The 21,231-nt window shown below is 30.1% G+C and overlaps 1 protein-coding gene and 1 pseudogene across 1 annotated transcript; both read right to left on the bottom strand.

Moving 5' to 3' along the window:
* Nucleotides 1–7,872: 7,872 nt before the first annotated feature.
* Nucleotides 7,873–12,088, bottom strand: LOC124924346 (probable serine/threonine-protein kinase At1g09600). The gene is made up of 7 exons (XM_047464399.1): nucleotides 11,350–12,088; nucleotides 10,979–11,263; nucleotides 10,335–10,880; nucleotides 8,957–9,057; nucleotides 8,770–8,881; nucleotides 8,409–8,693; nucleotides 7,873–8,324 (listed from the first exon to the last, which is right to left on the bottom strand). The coding sequence occupies exons 1-7, from the start codon at nucleotides 11,782–11,784 to the stop codon at nucleotides 8,175–8,177; spliced, it is 1,914 nt and encodes a 637-aa protein (XP_047320355.1). The 5' UTR covers nucleotides 11,785–12,088; the 3' UTR covers nucleotides 7,873–8,174.
* Nucleotides 12,089–13,533: 1,445 nt separating this feature from the next.
* On the bottom strand, nucleotides 13,534–20,491 carry LOC124924345 (annotated as a pseudogene).
* Between the last annotated feature and the right edge of the window lie 740 nt (nucleotides 20,492–21,231).

The following is a 21,231-nucleotide window of genomic DNA, read 5'->3' as shown; positions in this document are numbered from 1 at the left end:
ATATATATATATATATTTGAATTATTTTTCACTTATATTTGATTTTTTTTAGAAATAAAAAATAAAATAAGTAGATCTAACATTTATATAGTAAATGTCGACTAAAATTACAAAAAAAAAATCCATGAAGTTGATATTGTTGAAGGCTAGTTTGGATACATTAATTTTTTTTTTGGTCTAAATTTATAATATTTGTGTTCTATATAACTTAAACTTTAATTAGAGTGAAAGTGTCATGTTAAAGAGTATTTTTAGGGTTTTGAGTTGGCTAATGTAATTTCTTGATAACAATTTTTCATCAATTCAAATCACGAAAAAAGAAATAGTTATAATATTCAAACAACTTACAAACGATTAATTAAGTAACCAATAAAAAACACTAGCATCATAAAAAAGGCAAAAACATGTTAGAGCAATCTAAAACTTAGTACGACCACGAAAGATAGATCCCAATGAATTGGAAAAGCAGGTGAAGAAGATCCTGTAAAACATGATAATTTGATCAATTATAAGGAAAATAATATTACGTGTCTAATAAAACATTTAAAATACACGCAAAAAAAAAACAAATGTATAATCATATATAATTTTTAATGTCTTAATTCGCAATGCACTTACAAGATTAACATCAAGACCGTCAAGGATAAGACCACAAAGAAGAATGTAACGTTAGACTTAGTGAGACGACAAACACGAGGGTTTGGTGGAGGAGGGATGGCCGGAGGAGGGATGACCGGAGGAGGAATGGCTTGATTCTCGGCCATTGTAAGAGTAAGTTGCCTTCTTCTCTCTATGCCTCTCTTTTATATAAGACCTTATAATATATATACTAATTAATCAACCTAGGCTATATCAACCATTCATATCTAAAAGGTGTGTGATATGTAATTTGTTTTTTTATGAACATGAAATGAGTATACTAATTTAGGTAGAACACAAAAAATCTCTTTATTGAGATTCTTTATCCATTTTGATATAAAGGAAATCTCTTTATTTTTTTTTTTATAGTTGTTGTATTAAAATAAAAGACAATAGAACAAATTAATGAAAAAGCAAAGCTTCAAGAAGAAAAAAAGTAAAAGATAATGGTTTGAGTTAAATGTTGCAAAAGCTATTCAAATTAAACTCTTTTTTTCATTTTCTAGGAAAGTTGTAAGTTAGTTTAAGTTTAGGTCTGGTTTTTTATGAAGTTATTTAAAAAATCAAAAGAGAAACAAAAAATTAATGATAAGTGATATTTGAAGATGTTTTTTTTAAAGTAAAAAGACTTAACTAATATTAATATATAAATAAATATAAATAATAATAATTTAAAATAAAGAATATTTTAATATTTTGATTAATAAATTAAGTGATATAATTGATTAAAAAAAATGAAACGATGTTTAAATTAAAAAAAAATTCAAAATTGAATTGGATACCCGTTTTATAGCATCGTGGAGAAATTGAAAAAGATAATCATTTTAATTAATTTATGCAGTATCCATAAATAGTATGGTCCCATTATTGCATGTGAGCCCTAAAGCCAATGAAAGAAAACTTCATTTTACATTATTATTAATAAATTAAATTGATTTTTATAATATATTTTAAGTGACAATGATTATTATCTTGTAAATAAAAAATTAAATTTCATTCATACTTAGAAGTTTTCTTACTAAAAGACAGTCATATATGTAGAGGGACGTAATAGCAAACCTAAGACTAAATCACTAAGGTTCTATGTGAACAAAATTTTTATGTGGCTCCCTCTTATAGGATTCAAATGATTAAAAAAATTACAGGGTTCACCCAAACTTAAAATATTAATTTGGGTTGAGTATGGATTGAATATAGGTTGGGTTTAATTTGGGTTAAGTTAGGGTTATCTAAATTACTCAAATTATATAAATTTAATTTAATTTTCTCTTATTAATTCAATATAAACTAACCATCTTCCAACTTTAATATATTCTCTTGATTTTTACTATGTTAATCTCCATTACAGTCGAACATGTTTTAAATATGTTTAACACGTCCAACACATTTTTTACACGTTTAACATGTTTTTCATCTTTTTGGCATCTTTAACACGTTTTTGACATATTTAACATGTTTTCACACTTATAACACGTTTTTTTACGTTTTTTTTACGTTTTTGGCATCTTTAACACATTTTTGACACATTTAACACATTTTCACACGTTTAACATTATTTCACGTTTTTAGCATGTTTGACGCGTTTGACACGTTTTTGACATGTTTAACACGTTTTTCATGTTTTTGACATGTTTAACACGTTTTTGACATGTTTAACACGTTTTTCATGTTTTTAACATGTTTAACACGTTTTGACAAGTTTAACACATTTTGACACATTTTTAGCACATTTAACACGTTTTGTTACGCTTAACACGTTTTTCACGTTTTTGCCACGTTTAACACATTTTTGACATTTTAATACGTTTAACATGTTTTTGCACATTTAACATGTTTAACACGTTTTTGACACGTTAAACATGTTTTTTCACATTTAACATGTTTAACACGTTTTAGACACGTTAAACACGTTTTGACTAGTTTTTGGCATGTTTAACAAATATTTTATAAATTAAACACGTTTTGGCACGTTTGACACATTTTGGCATGTTTAACACGTTTTTTTGCATGTTTAACAAAATTCTTAACATTTTTGACACGTTTAATATGTTTTTCACGTGTTTGGCACGTTTAACACATTATTAATACGTTTAACACGCTTTTACGTTTTTTGCATGTTTAACACATTTTTGACATATTTAACACGTTTTGACACATTTAATATGTTTTTTACGTTTTTGGCATGTTTAATACGTTTTTAACACGTTTAAACGTGTCAAAAACCTGTTAAATGTATTAAAAATTTGTTAAACGTGCCAAAAACATGAAGAACATGTTAAATGTGTGAAAATGTGTCAAAACGTGTTAAATGTGTCAAAACGTATTAAACGTGTGAAAAAAACGTATTAAATGTGTCAAAAATATGAAAAATATGTTAAACGTGTCAAAAATGTGTTAAACGTGCCAAAAACGTGAAAAACATGTGAAAATGTGTAAACATGTTAAAAACGTGTTAATCGTATCAAAAACGTGTTAAATGTGTAAAAAATATATTAAGCATGTCAAAACGTGTTAAACGTGTTGAACGTGTCAAAAACGTGTTAAACGTGCCAAAAATGTGAAAACGTATTAAACGTGTGAATAACGTGTTAAAATGTCAAAACGTGTTAAACGGATAAAAATGTGTTAAATGAGTTTAATACATGTTAAATGAAAAGATAAAAAAATAATTTGGGTTACCCAACCCATCCCCTATATTATTTAATATCAATCCATATTATTTAATATGGATTGGGTAAATTTAATTTGGGTTGAATATAGGTTAGATAATACGGGTTGAGTTGACCTGTTTGCTCACCCTGAACCTAGCTAGTTATCTAAGTAGAACACAAACTTCTCTTTGATGCTTTTTTTTTTCTATTGATCTAAAGGAAGCAAACCATCCACAGTATTTGAGATTAGATTCCATATTCAATTAGAAGATCTATAATTACAACCAAACAATTGAAGAGAAAAATATAAGCCAAATAAAAAAACTATATTTTTATATGAATGTTAGAAAGATAATAAGGCCCAAATATATAATCTTTGGTCTCAACTAATATTCAATTTTAGATCGGTTTTACTAATAATCGAAAATAAGAAATTTTATCTTTTCAACAAAAACTCGTTTTACAAATTTAAAAAATAAAAAACTATTCTTCTCATATTTTTCTAACATTTCAAATTTCAAAGAGCAATTTTACATTTTTGGGATTCTTTATCAAAATTGATTTTGTATCTCATTAACTTCTTATATTGAACCATTTCGAGCCAAGATGAGTGGTTAGTGACGGAAGAACAAGAAATGCATCCACCATTGATTAGGAAGCCAACAGGTCACCCCTTAAAGGAAGAGACAAAGACAATTAAATGAACTATGGTAAAATATCTAGAGTTGGAGGTACTTTATGGTGTGGGAACTGTAAAAAGTTAATTATGTACAATATTCAAGGATGCAAGGGCTGAAAAAATGAAACATCATGGCAAAGAAGAAAACGAGGTTTGAAAAAAAATGTGCAAAGTATTGAAGCACGGGATGAAATTTGACCCGTGAGGCACTAAGCTAAATTGACTTAGATTCTAGCCTTTTTAGACAATGAAAAAGAACTTAGAGAGATAAAATGTTTCGGAATAAGAATTCTTTTGAATGAATACTTGGTGTTTACAAAAAAAATACCTTTAAGGTATTTATAAGTCTAATTACAACAACTATATTAATGATATTTTCCAACTATTATATTAATTATATAATGTTCAACTATCCCATTAATAATATTCTCCCAACTACCTCATTAATGGGCCTACTACCTAACTATTACATTTATTACTCTAGGGCATGTCTTCTCTAATGTTTCTAAAATATTCTTTGTAGTGGGCTTACTTGGATGATTGGGCCTCCTTTGGGCTAGGGAGATTAGCACCCTATTAGGTCAGGACTTCAATGAACCTCGACATCCCCTTGAAAGGGTCGTAACACTAATGATGGACCATAATAATTAGTTAACAATAACCAGACTAAGACATATACCTCGTTAATATTCATCTTCTCCATCTTCCAAATTCATATCATTTAAATGTTTATTATTAATAAATAACACTTTGTTTGTAGATAAAGACAAGGAAATGAAGAACTCAATAAAGTTAGTGTTCAATTAAATGAAATCAATGTTTAACAAATTTGAATGAAGGATGTTGAAGAAGAAGAATAGAAGTATTTTGGTGCATTTTGGATATTATTCTGTTAAGGGATTATTAATTAGACCATTTTGGATATGTTTTAGGTTGTTTGTTATTATAAAAATTGCATTTTTAAATTGTTGTGGGCATGTTTTTTTTATTATCGTGTGTAGTAGACATTTTATTATTGACCACTTAGATAATGTAATTAGGTTGTACTTCATTAACTTTAATTAATTTTAAATAATTTATTTTCTATTTTATATAAAAATAAATATATTAAATAATGTAAATTCACTTAAATATTATATATTTATAAATAATAAATAAATTATACATAAATTTAGTTTAATATATAATTCACTCATCCATGCAAGCAATCAATAAATTTGAATTTATTGTATTATTATACTCAACATAACCTTTCTAACATGTGTTAAATCGCATGCATATGACTTAACATGTGTTCAAAAAATGTGAATATAAATAGAGTATAGAATTGAGAGGTTCTTAGGATTTTATTACATATGGAGAACATTGTAAAATTGGTCATGAAACTTTTATTCGTGGTGATGATTGCTCTAATGTGTTCAAGGGGAGAGGCAATGGCAATGGCGACCACCGGTCCAACGCTTCTTCCTCGACAACGGCGGAGCTACGTGGAGGTCTGCGTTGGGCTGTAGCCCAGTCTAAATCTTTTAAAATAAATTATATATGTATATTTAACATACACAGCCTTGTCCAATTAGCTTTTCAGCTAAATGTTATAATGAGGTCAGGTGATCAAACCCTGGCCTCACCTTCTTTTTTATTATATTTAATAGTATTTATAAAACTACATTTATACAATAATTATATATTATTATTTTTATTAATTTGAATATAATTAATAATATAAATGATTTAAAAAGGGTAAAATATAAAGATTAAAATAATAATTTATATAAATATAAGAAGGGTAAAATATAAAAATTAAAATAATAATTTATATAAATATAAGGTTAAAATAATTTTTTATATTTTTTAATTTTAAACTATTTCAAAAATTTATAAAAAAACATAAATTAATATTAATAAACAAGAAAAGTTAAGTTGATTTGGTTCAGTATTTAAATAAATAAATTGATATATTATTTATTCTTCTAAAATGATTTATATGCATTAATATTTTATAATTCTAATTTTGAATGTTTATTTATTTACCACAATTTTGTATTTTTTTTATTTATATTTTTTGTTTACTTTTTATCTACATTCACACAAAAATTAGGCTGGAATTCATTAATTAGACTTGTATATTTTATTTATTTATTTATATATTTAGTTTTCTATTTTGTATTTTTATTCTTATTTATATTTTTTGTTTACTTTTTATTTACATTCACACAAAAATTAGTCTAAATTCATTAATTAGACTTGTATATTTTATTTATTTATTTATATATTTAGTTTTTTATTATTTAAAACTTAATTAATTTAACTTCTCATTTTGTTTTAATATATATTTTTTTAAATTGAGTATTCTTATATTTTATTAGGTTTCGTATATTTATTTTATTTTAGTAAAGGTATTTTTGGAACTGTTTAATTAATATGTTTACTTATTACTCATACTAGCATTTATCCTGTGCATTTGCACGAGTAATAATATAAAAAACAGTGAAAAAAATTACATATCATTTTTAATTTTATTTTTAACCGTTTTAAGTTTATGGGTGGGTCAACCCACAATCCGAACCAAGTATCTATTTACTCAACATCATTATATATTAGTTAGTTAAAAAGTTGAACTTATATTAATATTAAAATGTCCCGCGTTTATCAGATTTGGTGTTAAATTTAAAATATAAAGTCTTTGTAGCCTAGTTGGTTAAAGAGTTGTATTTGTTTTGTTAGGTTGCAAGTTCGAAACATACCTCTAGCATTTTTAATTTTATTTTTAACCGTTTTAAATTTAAAAACGGGTCAACCCACAATCCGACCCAAATATCCAAATTAACCACAGCTCTCGACCCGGCAATCCGGACACTTTAAAAATTAAGCATCATTATATATATATAGATTAGTGTAATACATAGGGAAAGAAAAAAATATCAATATTAAAGGTATATCGAAAATACCGTACCGCAATATATCGAAAATACCAATTTTTAAGGTATACCGAAAAAAAGGTAAGGTATGATACCATGTCGAATTTATTAGTACGATAAAGGTATGAGATTTTTAAGATTTTGTTATATCGAGATATACCGAAATACCGAAATAGTATTTATAAGTTAAAATATATATATATATAATACTTATAAGGAAATAATTAAATATATTTCATATTAATTTAATTATAGAAATATAATTTTTGAATAATATCAAAATATAATTATACTGTAATATTATTCAATATATGCAATCTCTACCTTATGCATGAAATTGATTTTTTTAAAGTTAATATGTTTTTTAGGTATCAAAGGTATAATATCGATACCGTACAAAAATTAAGGTATACCGAAATTAAGGTAAGATAAATGTATTAATTTTTTTATACCGAAATTAAGGTAAGATAAATGTATGAATTTTTTTATACCGAAATTAAGTTATATCGAAATCAAAGTATACCGAAATCAAGTTAGGTAAATGTATGCATTTTTTGCATACCGAAATTTTAAGTAAGATATAAAGTATAGATAAAACACTAAGGTATACCGTACCGACCCACCCCTAGTAATACTTATAAAATTTTCAGCCCAGTGAAAAAAAAAATCCTGGATTCGCCCTTGTTCCTCGAGCTCCGTCTGATGAGATGAAATGGGGTAAACGATGTTGCAATCCAATATGTTGTGAGAAAGATTTCTTATGTTGTCTGCCTCCGAGAGGTCCACAGCCATAAGACTTGTTATTAGTTTCTCGATTTTTAATATATAACTAAGTATTTGAATGTGATGTCCTTTAAATTATATATCTTGTTTGTGTTTGAATAAATTAGTAATTTATATATAGTGTCTATTTTCTCTTAATCGCTATAGTGAATATTGGATTTTATGGCAATGACTCAACTATAACAAGTGACAATATGAAATATAATATAAGAGAATGATAGAATTTCCAATATTAGAAATAATGCTATGTTATAAGCAATCTTTCCTATCTGTACAGCAAAACAATGCTGAGGCTGTACAAAACCCCCCTCAACACCATTCTCAATTGCCAACTTTTTTTCATAATAACAAGCAAATTTCTCCACCAAACCCCAATCCCGATTCATTTTAACCATAATAACCACTTCATCTCGACAAACCCCTATCCCACGGATCATCTCGGCTGGCTAAAAATGAGAACGGTTCATTTGTTTTTATTTTCTCAATTTGATTTCGTCTTTCTATTCATTCATTGGTGCTCTTGGTCTTATCTAACCTCGCCTTTCGAACCGCTTCTTGAATTTGTCGCTCATGTTCCTTCAACATATCTTCCATGTTTCCACCAGGAGGCACTAATGGTCCAGATAAATGAATTCTTTTCTTTTGTACATATCCCTTGTATAGTTTTAAAGAAAGAAAAAACATTGTTTCAAGTTATTTTTCTCAATTGACCAAAACAGGCTATTATAAAAAACTTACAGAAGAATCTGGATGATAAGCTTGTTCGTCCTTCCTCGAATGATTATTGGAGTATTCGACAACTCCATTTATCAAATGAGATTGGTTGTTTGAACTAGTTGTTCTTTGTAGTCCAATGCGTTTGTATTCATCATCGTTTGCTTTCTTAGTCCATGTTTTAACAGAAGGATGTACCATTGAAGTTGAATAAGTAATTGCATTCCTACCATTTCCTCGAGATGGATCAACTGAACCGTCACCTTTCATATTGTATTTTCCATTTATACCCTTCGCCTTCGACTGTACCTGTTGTAGTCACAAATTAGCCACGAAATATTGTGCAAGATTTTATTTTCAAAAATGTTTCAGACAAATAATGTACTTGAACAGAAGCCTGTCCAGGGACATCGACAAACTCAGGGGTAGGAAGATCCTTATTATCTCTTCCGGCTCTTACTGATTCGGGTCCACGAGCCTTTGCCTCGGCCCTTCTCCTACAAATAAAAATAATAATAATGTTTAAAATAAAAAGTAGGCATAATTTGTCGCATTGTCAAAATTAGATATACTTTCTAGCTTCTTCGTCGCGAAGCTTGGCATCGTATTCTTTGCTAGCAGGGTATTTTGGTAAACTGGATGGATCACAAGGCAATGGATCTGTGGTGAAGAACTGCCATAGACAAATCAAGTTGATTAACACAATGAAGATATTCAAACTATACTACAAGATATCAATTTAATTTGATGTTCTTATTTTGTTTGATAATTCACGAAAATGGATGAAAAAAATTTAAGTGGTTCATAAACATAGCAATGGCAAAAGTAAATCGAGAAAAGCCAGATCAAAGCTCGATGACAGATTGAAATGAGCCTATAAAGAATTTGAACCTCCAAGATGATTTCTAGTTTTGAGCTTCTTTTTGAACTTTTTAACTTCTTTAGATGCTTTCGATATGTTATATTATTCTTATTAACTTACGAAAACCCTTTAGTTGACTTGTTTTTGTTTGGATGTTTTGCCACAATTCATGCAACATTACCTATTTGAAAACTCTTCTTTTTGTGAAGTAACTCATTTAAATATTGATTTAGATGAGATAATATTCTTGAATGTAACTTGATTAGACATATATTCATAAATTTGTTGACATTTTTCATCTAAACTCAGACTATGATCGTGGAGTCTAAATTGAATAGGGGAAAAAGCACAGAGAGTAATAGGCTCGAGTAACAACAAGATTGAAGTTGATTCATAAGAATTGGTGGAACCCTAGAAACAAGATTCATAAATATTTAGCAGAGCAACCCACCACCACCATGATCCTCATTTCAAACAAACTGATTTTAACAAGAACCAATATATCAAGGTTATAAGCATCTTTTCATCTCTAGTTATGTGATAGCATATTACAAATGATAAATTTATAATCCCTAAAACAAGATTCATAAATATTTAGCAAAGTAACCCACCACCAAACATGACCACCATTTCAATCCAGGTGATTTGATCAAGAATCTAGACCTCAAAATTATAAACCCTTTAATCCAAGCATCTTTTCATCTCTATTTATGTGATATCATGTTCAAGTAACAACAAGGTTAAAGTTGATTCATAAGAATTAGTGGAACCCTAGAACAAGATTCATAAATATTTAACAGAGCAACCCACCACCATGATCCTCATTTCAAACAAGGTGATTTTAACAAGAACCCATATATCAGGATTATAAGCCCCTTAATCTAAGCATATTTTCATTTACAAATCACAAAATTTTCAACAAAAACTGCCCCTAAAACAAGATTCATAATTATTTAGCAAAGTAACTCACCACCAAACATGTTCCCCCATTTCAAACCAGGTGTTTTAAACAAGAATCTAGACCTCAAAATGATAATCCCCAAGCATCTATTGAATTCTAAAGTAAGAAAAAGAGAGTATTAAATTACCTCACTATTTAGGGCAGAAGTAGCAGTTCCTCTTTCCTTTGGTTCAATTGCAAGAAGAACTTCAATCAAAGACAAAGAAGAAGGAGGAAAATCCTTGAAAGTATCGGCAACACAACGTTTATAAGGATGTTGAGGTTTAAAACTGGTGGCAAGTGGTAACTTGGACTTCTTCCAATAATCATTAGAAGGGGATCCACAAAGCTTGAAGATTTTATGCATCTGTTCAACCTCTGTTCTTCCGGGCATAATGGGTTTTCCAGCAAAAAGCTCTGCAAGGATGCAACCAGCACTCCATAGATCAATGGAAACTCCATAATCTGTAGCACCTAAAAGAAGTTCAGGAGCTCTGTACCAAAGGGTTACAACGCGACTCGTCAATGGCTGCTTTGGATCGGACTGATAGAAATTTGCAAGACCGAAATCACCAATCTTGAGAAGACCTTTATTATCAATCAGCAAATTTGAACCTTTTATGTCTCGATGAAGAATTCCTCGGTTATGACAGTGTTCTAGTCCATCAAATAGTTGTTTCATATAACATTTTATCTGAAACATCCATGTTTAAAAGAATCTTATTTTAAGACATTTTAAATGAGAATCAAACATAAACCTAAGTCATTTAATCTTTCAAAACAAATATTTACCTGTGATTCACTGAACTTGATTTTAGGTGAAGTCGAAAGCCCAGCAAGATCATGATCCATATATTCGAAAACAAGATACAAACTCCCCGAACCCATGGAAGTAACAATTCCTTCAAGCTTCATCACATTAGGATGATCAAGTTTTCTCAAAATATAAATTTCTCTTGCCATAAAACGAACACTTTCAGGATCCATATTCACAAACCGCACTTTCTTCATCGCCACAGTCTTACCCGTGTTCAAATCCCGAGCCTTGTAAACGCTACTATAAGTTCCTTGTCCAATCTACATAACAACAAGAACACAACTATTTATTTGTTTTGAATAATTGAATACAATACATAATAGAAACAATATAAAAAAATACTAACTTTGTCAAACTTCTCGAATGACTCAGCAGTACGAGGAATCCATCCTTGAATAGCTTCACCGGCAACAGAAGTTAACCACGACGGCCAACCGGCGGCAATCTGTTCACCTTCGGTGGCTCTAGGAATACTAGTCGTTCTAGAAATAACCGCTTTTCCTCCATGAGCACCCAAATCAGAAGTGGCTCTTCTTTTATGATAACTAAATGCAGATTTACCTCTAACAGAACCACTTTTTTGATCATCGTTCTTTCCCTTCTTAACAGAACCTCTATCTGTACTCGTTATAGGAATCGGAGCTCGAACCGATTCATCATATCTATCTCCTTTCTTTGATGGGTCAAATCCTTGAGTTGAAATATTGTAAGATTCTTTATCATTCTCATTGTTAGCTACATATTCAATTGCGTTTGATCCTTTCGAACAAAGACAGCCCATTTCCAAATCAAAAAATAAAAAGAAATCACCTTCTTTTTCTTTAAAACCTCAATCGCTGCCCAAATTCATGGTAATTAGAATCTGGGCAATCTTGGAAATGAATCAGAAAGGAAAGGAATTGAGATCGGGGAAAGGGTGTATCATTGTAAATGAACGGTAAAGGATAAATTTTTAAGAAAAAACCCAGATGAAGAAATTACAGGAATGATATGAGCATGCAAACATACACTTTTTTGGGGGGATTAAGATTCAAAAAGGGTGTATGAACATGTGTATATCATTCAAGAGAAGAATATGGAAATGGAAATTGAGATAACCTTGATGGGAGGGAGGGGGAGGATAATCTTTCTGAAAAGAGTTATATTCAAACGAAAGATTCAGTTTTTTTGGGTTTTTTTTGAAAAAAAAAAACAAATCAGTTGGGTTGAAAAATCAAATTATTAGAAATTGGACAGAGGAGCAAACAGAGGAAGAAGTTGGAAATGGAAGAATATAAGTAATGAAAAAGAAAAGAAATTGAGGATGATGAGTAATTCTGTTTGAGAGAGAAAGAGGGATTTGCGGGGAGGTTTGTTTAGAGTAGCATATATATATATATATATATATAAATATTATATATATATAAATATATACATAATAAATACAGAGAAATGCGTCAACGTTTGTTCAACATTGTACTGTGTATAATAGGAGAGAGAAAATGGCGGGAGCAGTGAACAGAGTCTGGTTTCCGGCAAGTCGTTCCGACCAAAGCTGTTGCCGGAGAGACGTGGGTAGCATAACGAGGAGAAGTATCGATCGTTATTTTATTTAGACCTAGTTTGGAAACACATTTTAGATATGAATATAGATTTGAATTTTAATGAGAACTATAATATTAGAATTAAATTAAACATAGATTTATAAAAAAAAGTTTGATATTTTTAACACATACGAAAATGTAAGAAAATGTTTTCAAATTTGATTTTATTGTCTGATAAAAACATTTTCTTAAATAGCAAAAATTAAATTAATATAAATAATTTTAGGTTGAAATAAAGTAATAATACGAAAATTCCTTTTCAAAATCTTCATCTTATTACAGTTTGATTTGTTCAGTTTAAAAATTAACACAAATTAATACAATCAAAAAATATATTCATTTTTGTAAAAAAAATTGAAGTAACTGAAATTTTAAACAGCTAAACCTCAGCTGCCAATACAAATGAGTTAAGCGTTCGTGAGTCTGAACTCGCTCATTTAATATTCAAGTCAAGCTCCAGCAAGCTTTTTCGAGTCAATAATATATAATATTTTTTTTATTTATATTAATATTAAAACCTAAAATCTAAAATAAATAATTTTTTTCACATAGATAAATAGTCGAGTCGAACTCAAGCTCAAATATATAAACTGAATCGAGTTAATAAATACTGAATCGAGTTAAGCTGTTTTGAGCTCGGTTTGACTCATTTGCAACCCTAAGCGGTTAGGATAGTTCCAAAATTGACATATTAGAGAAATTTATTCAAAATAATAGTTGATATATAATACATCATAGCTGCAAAGGAAACACTTATATATCTCCAATAGATACATATAAAAGTTGATAAAAAGCTTGGGGCTATATATTATATTCATCAAGTCTGGCTGATCAGCATAAAGACAAGAATGGAGAGACAAGTTAATACATTTTACTGCTAATATTTTAGGAAAAACTCAGTACTCCCATCCATCACTTGTGGCTTCAATATTGAAACTTCGAAAAACTTATATCTTAAATGGTCTAACCAGTTATGGTCGTCGGATTCCAGGAATCTGTAAAGTACATAAAACTAGAGGTTACACTCCCAGAAAGAAGATTTATTAAGAAAGTTTAAAGTTAATTCCTATATATGCTTTTGATTTGAGATTTATTATTATGACCATAATCTGTTTGAACACTCAATTTCCAATATAAAATAAATTGGCAGTTAACCTAGGCTAATCAAATCCATTTTGGTCAACTAAATCCAATCCATAATTAATAAGGATTGAGTTGGATGGGTACTACTTGAAACTGAAATTGACTGAAATTGAATTATAATTAATTTTTTATATAAGAAAAAGTTGTAGAATTACAATTTGGAAGTGAGGAAAGAGTAAAATTGAATTTCAAAAAAACATCATATTCAATTCTAATTCCTTATTTTAAGGTATACTAACAATGGAATTTGGAATTAAATCTCCAATTCTAATTCCACCCTCTCAGATTATCAGTTAACTGTTTTTGTCTTCCTGGTCTTAAAGGGCTTAGGTGGTGATATCACTACTTGCTTGGAAGAATATATTAATTCATATTAATGGTTTCTTAATTTCGAGTAAAAAACAAGAAAAAAACTTTGATTCAAGCAAATAGAAGCTAAAAAATAAATATAGGATACCAACCTCGACACCATTTGGCCCTATTTGATTTCGGGTAATGAAATTGACTACGAGAGTGGCAAATTCCTCGGGTACATCTTCCTGTAGGAGCAGTAGGATAACATTAATGAAAAAAATGATCATTTCAGCCATGCTTCCTTTTCTATGAGAAAAGGGTAAAAGAGATGAACTGACCTGAATAGCATGACCAGTGTGTCTAACCACCACCATTTGGAACTTTCCTTGCATTTGACCAATTGTCAGAGCTCTACAAAATAACGGTTATGTTAAGTGGTCTAGATATTCCATAAGAATTGCTTCTATAATTTTTTTGACAAATAAGGAGAAAAAATTAACTTGTCCAGCCGGTCTGTTCCAGCCAACAGCAAGAGTTTTGGCACCGGACTTGACAGAAACTTGTCAGAAAGGCCTTCGTACCTAGAAGCATAGGAAGTAGGAACAAAAAAAAGATGTAACGTGAAATGTTGAAATCAAGATGACTGAAAAGATTATTACTGAATAGTCAATCTCCAAAAGCAATAAACAGAAGATTCGCATGAAAAGAATATACAACAGTGATTAAACTGAGAAAATAAACAGCCCATACCAGCTCTTCCAATATTGTTCAGTATCTTCCAGCTTGGCACGATGAAAATAACTGCAAGTTCCAATTCATTAACAATAAGATTGTTGCTAAGAAAGCCAGCATTACGTGTTCTCGAAGATTCCCTAACTTAACATGGTAAAACAGTTTTAATTTCAAGAAGTATTGTGCCCAAATCATCTTTACTAGTTTTTCTCGTTCTGCACTAGCGAACCATTATGTAAGTCAAATAATCACCCACCGAAAGATTATCAAGTTAAGCACTAGTCTAACACAATTTATTATTTAATCTAAATGATTAGGTGCTTAATTGAATTAAGTTCATTTAATAACTACTATTTACAGTCGCTTAATTCAGTAATTTAGTAAGAATTTCCTTAAGGCAACATTAACCCCTAAAAATTAATCAAATTGTGTCACTATAAGTGTACAATAATAGTCTTTGAGTACTTTTCCGATATTAATTCCACATTTTATCAAATCAACTTACATACTAAGTAGTTAAAATTTAGATTTTTTTTCCCCATAAAATTTAGATTTTTTTGTTTGGTTAATTCTGTATTATTTTTCAGATACTTATTGAACACTTAATTTTCAATTTTATCAAATAGAATGGTCCCACTACATGAATACCTAACATGATGGACTACTAAACCTGATTACAAGAAAGGGGATACAAACCAAATTACCCAGCATGAAAACATTCGTACCATTTTTTTGATTCATCATACTTCAACGTGCCAGGAACAGAAATTCTTGCAGACTCCATGTTTCTAAGTGAACCCCCTTTAACACTCCATTCAATCTATTAATAAATTAGAAACAAAATCAGAGCTTCGGGTAGCCAACAACAAATACAAAAATGCATTAGGAATTTCAAATGTTCAAAGACGAGTTAAAGAAGACAACATCTGCCTGGAATAGTTTTACTAAACTAATGAAATACTTTAAGAAGTTTTCTAGACCTGCGCAAATGTTAAGTATGTTGTAATGCTAAAACCAATCAATGTAAAGCCACATTTTCCAGAAAAAAATACATCAGTTGTATTGCTAGCATTATACATGGGCATATTTGTTATCACAAAAGATCCGAATCATTATCCAGAAAAAACTGATTTTGTCACAATGATTTAAAAAGTATTTTTTTTTATCATCATCTATAAAAAAAAATTATAAAGATTATGGTCCATAAAATAATATTTATAACAAATGAAGCCAAAAACCACACTATAAATCAAGATCCAAAATATTTATGAGTTACTTTTCTTAATGTCAACACAATATTGTACTTATTGTGAAGACCACATGTAAAAAATATTATATTATACATAAATGATTTTATATCATAATCACATGTACTCTATTTATCTGTATATAAAGCATTAGATCCCTGTTCTCAACAACACAATGTTACAATACAGGCAGCCTAATAAAATTAGTATACATAATGAATAGACCATTAGTATGTAGTTGTATGTTATAAGTGGTTAATAGTACTTAAAGATAGTTATGTTAGTAGTTAACAGTATTTAGGTAATTCTCTATTTAATTTTTTTTCATCTTGCTAAGAACAGAAAACAAGTGTTTGATAGAAAAGATAAAGAGTCCAATGCCATCAATTTACCGCTTTCTCAATGGTTGTAAAGTGCTGCACCCTATTTGAAAGTATTTTCTGCATATGAATAAGTGAAGCCATTGCTGTTCCCTGAATGGATAAAAGAGCAGGAACCAATTAAAGTTTCAAATAAAAAGTACATCAAACCAATGACAACAATAATCAATGGCAGGTCACACCTCAACTACATCCACAACAATCAGCCCACACAGAGTTGGTAATGCCTTCTTTGCAGCAACGTGTATTGCGACTGAGCCCCCCATGCTGTGAATTTCAGAAATATAATTAGCAATTAAGATACAAAATAAAGCAAACCTTTCTCCCAAATAGTTCTAAACAAAAATGGGCTATAATCGTTAGCCGATTATGTCACAAGGAGCAACAAATGGTGAACCACATTCTGCTTCGCTGCAAATTTGTCAAAAATATATAGGGGCTCCAAAGGAACTCATTAGGTACGGAGTGGGTTATACCTAGGACTATCACGGAGTGTTTGGAAGCATGGACTAGATAATGTGTATTTCCGAGACTGAAATAAAAAAGCATCCTAGTGATTTTGATTTTATGGTGGATCATATGGTTCGAAAGGAATAAAAGGACATTTGAAATTAAAAGAATGCTGGACCGTATGCTACTTAGTTCTATTTTCATAACCTTAGTTGAGGTTAAGACTATGTCCTCCTAGGATTGGTTCATTGGTTATGGATCAGGTTTGGTCAATTTTTTGGATAAGTTTAAATTCAGCTTTACTACATCGGTTTATACTAGATGAAGACCCTATATCTGACGGATTAGTTGTATCATATTTTGAGTCAGTATCATAGTTTATTTATTATCCAGATTATAATGTGATTTTTGTTGTTATCTCATATACAAATTGTCTTAGATAATGATCCAAATTATAGTGTAATTAGTTATTGTTCATTTGGCACAAGAGATTTTTTCACAAAACAACAAATGTGATTTTTTTTTTTAACAAAACAAGATCAGCTTGAAAATAAAAGATGGATAACAAAACAGTTCTCTTACCATCTCAACAATAAATTCAATGTCATGTGCAATTAAAAGTCTAGCTAGGGAGAGGAAAATACCACTAAAAATAAAGCCTCAATGGTTCATTATCTTTCGTGACTTTGCAGTAGAATAACACAGTAAAATTAATTGTTTCGAAAGTCTCCCAGATGTGCTTACAAAACACTTAGACCCAGTGAGTTCAATCTATCAGCAAATAAAAGTATAGTCACTAAAAACTAAATTTCAACAAGTACCTACGCATTATCTTATAACCCTTGGAGTCCATTATGGTGTTTTTCTTCTCAATAAAAAAGTGTAAGCAATAAGTAAACAAGGGCATTGCATTCCAAAATTGCCTTGGAACCATATTTCCTTCTCCTCTAACAAATTATACATTAGATTCTTTGTTCAATGACATCCTAGGAAATTCCTAAAAGGAGATTAGAGAGCTTGTTTGATGTGGATTATTTCCCATCAAACATCACTTTTTTTAAACCCATCATGCAAATCATCAACTAAAATACTAAAATACCCTTCATTTTTTTTAACTTTATTTATTATAATTTAAGTAAGAATAAAATGGTAAATGAACTTAAATAATTTATGTTTTTTAAACAAACATCAAACATGATTTTTTGTTTTCAAATAATCCAAGATCAAACAAGCTCTGGATCTAGGACAGCAGTTTGGCATTGAGACAAGGCATAAAGAAAACAGTCAAAATCAGATCTTTTTTAAATAATGACTTACATATGTCGCAAGTTCACCTTAAAACCATTATTTGAATAGTTAGTGATAAGTATCAACATAAAGGTGTCAGCAAACCTGTGGCCAATTAGCACAATTGCAGGAGGAGAGTCTCCATACAAAGCCTTTAAGACAGCAAAGACATCATTACATAGGGTCTGCAACAAGCATAAACTGTTGATTTTTTGTGAAGTGCCCAATGAGTAGTTAGTTACAGTAAGACATCAGAGGAGCAAATATTTTCTTCATTTAACATTCTTGTTTACCTCAATAGATAGATCAAGCTCATCTTCTGTAGCTGACTTTCCATGTCCTCTTTGGTCCATGGCAACAACCCTAGCGTTTTGTTTAATATTACTAGTTGCTAATGCAAAAGAAAGCCTGTCAATTTACACTAGTCGTGTGAGGTAAATTTAACAAGAATAAAATAATACTACACTTAATCATGTATGACTTCTGAATCATCTAAAAACGCAATTAGTCAATAAGATTGATGAATGTCTCCAAATAGATTATTTTCGTACAAGATTAAACTTCTATGTTGTTATCCGTCAATAAAATAATTCAACTGTAGATCTGCTTGCAAACTAAAATACACCCACAGCTATATTTAAATAGTCTTATCTAAAGCATTTGACATAGAACTGAAAATATAAATCAGTTGAATATCCTGTCAAATTAGTCTTCATTAGGCATAAAAGTGTTTGGATTTATTCTTCAAAGGAATTTTAGTGGTTAGTAAAGAAAATAATCATTTTGCAGGGAAGATTTGGATGCAAAAGAGATGTAAAGACAGTGAACATAAGTCATAGAAGGTTGATCCTGAAAATTTAGAAGTAATGCAATAAAAATGGGAGAAAGTATGACATTTCTGTTGCTTTTATAATAAAAAGTATGGAGAAAAATTGTCAACTATCATCTGATTTGGAATTTCACTAGTTACTTCTCATTATATTTACTTATGTTATTCTCTTCCGCTGCATGTTACCTAGAAGACGTTAAGAACACTAGAGAAAAGATAATATCCCTCCTAAGCATGCACTAGTTGTCAGATACAAGTGCTGAACAATGTAAATAGTGCATTGAAGAATTTTATGTTTAAGCCCATTATTTTTAGGTATTTTACAGTAGCTTGAGCCAAAAATTGTGCATACCCTGAATAACCACCTCCATGCAGACAAAATACAACTGGTCCTTCTGTCCCTGCTTTATATATGTGAAAAACCTAAAAGTAAAGAAAGTAATATGAGAACCACTGAATTTACTCTCTAAGACCCTTAACTGCAGTGCAGAGACATAAAAGGAGGACAATAAGTAGTCCAGCAACATAAAAGCTACAAATATGACCAGGTGATAGTACAGATAGTTAAAACAGCTCACATCATTTGAGTTAGGGATTTTAATATCATCCTCTTCATCAAAATAGCTCGTCCAATCCAATGGCTTGTATTTTTCTGAAGAAGACCTGTAGAACATTAACAAGCAGACTTATAGAACCGCTGGAGCGTGCCAAACATTGAAAATTTAAGCGACGGTAGTGCCAATCCAACAGCCAAAGAAAAACAAAATCCAAATCAAGGCTTTAAACAAGTTAGCAGACAAATGAAGATGCCATCATAAAACCTTTTCACACATACATCTAGATGTAAATGGATCCATCACAATTAATTCATTTCTTTTGAATCTTTTCAAATGAATCTCTGGAATCAAAATAAAGATAATAACTGTTATACTGATCATATGTTCCTTTAAAAAGAAGTAATGACAGCTATCTCATGTTCAATGTATCATTTCTTCTATCATAACATAATTATATCTCATTGAAATGTTCTTTCAGCATGAACTTGCACAAACATCTTAACCACTGCATAAATTTTGTAAAATATATGACAAATCGGAACTCTGAGACCGGTCTCATTATTGCAATCCTGAACTAATAATTCTACAATGAGAGCGATCGATCAACTGGAAACAAGCAAACAAAATAAAGTTCAACAGTGTCGGTTGGTAATCTGTATTGATTTATTATGTGTGAAAATGATAGCGAACTGCTTCAGAATATTCATGAGTGGATATATTTTGCAGAATTGAGTCTGAAACATGAAAACTCACTGTACAGGAGGACGACTGGGGACGGAAGAGATGGCGGAATTGACATTGTTGTTACTGTTTTGTCTTTGCACCACAGCCGGTGGGAGTTCGTCTCTCTCTTCCTGAACCGTTGCTAGGTCTGAAGAGTCCGTTGAGGAATCCATCTCTTCAAAAATGGTGTCTCGATCTCGATTCTCTCTCTAGAAATGATGCCGCGTAGTAACTTCAGGATGGTCAGTTTTATTCGTAATAACACTTTCTGGAAACTGAATAGATATTCAACCGGATCTCGTATTTATATGTGAGATTAACTAATCCCTAAATATTAAATTTTATTAGAAATCTATTTCTCTTTTTTGATAAAATATCATACAAAGATCATATTTTGTTGTAGAAGGTAAAATCTTTATTTATTTTAAACTAATTTTTTTTATGAGGATGAATGTGTTTGTATAGGTTTTTCATCACAAATACTTTTATTTAGTCGAATCTGAAATTTTTGTAATATGAATAATACTTTTAATCGTTGGTCGGTTGTTTCCTGTGCATACCTTCCGATTATGTTGGTTATCATTTCTCGTGTCTGTCGTCCCCTCTCTTAACAACAAAGGAGACCAAATAATCGATCTGAAGTTATTTTTCAGTTTTTTCAATAAAGAGTTACTTGAACTGATATTTCAATATGGAGACTCTCTTATAAATATCCTCTCATTATGTGTATGTGTTTCACATTTTTTCGGCCATATATGCAGATGATCCATTATCATTTGATAGACATTTTCCGGTATTGTTTTCCAACACTCGGTTAAGAATAGTTTTAATTGTCGCTTATAATTTTCCAACACTCGACATTATTTTATTGGTTCGTTTGGCTTGCTCACTAGTAAAAAAATAGTTTTTAACGAGAGCAAAAACTCTCGTTGAAAGTCAAATTGTTGTCGGTGATGATTTTCACCGAGAGAGATATATGATCTCAGAAGGTGTCGGTAATTCA

Source organism: Impatiens glandulifera, chromosome 2 (assembly GCF_907164915.1).
Source record: "Impatiens glandulifera chromosome 2, dImpGla2.1, whole genome shotgun sequence".
NCBI lineage: Eukaryota > Viridiplantae > Streptophyta > Magnoliopsida > Ericales > Balsaminaceae > Impatiens > Impatiens glandulifera.
This window is presented reverse-complemented; position numbering and strand designations above follow the sequence as displayed.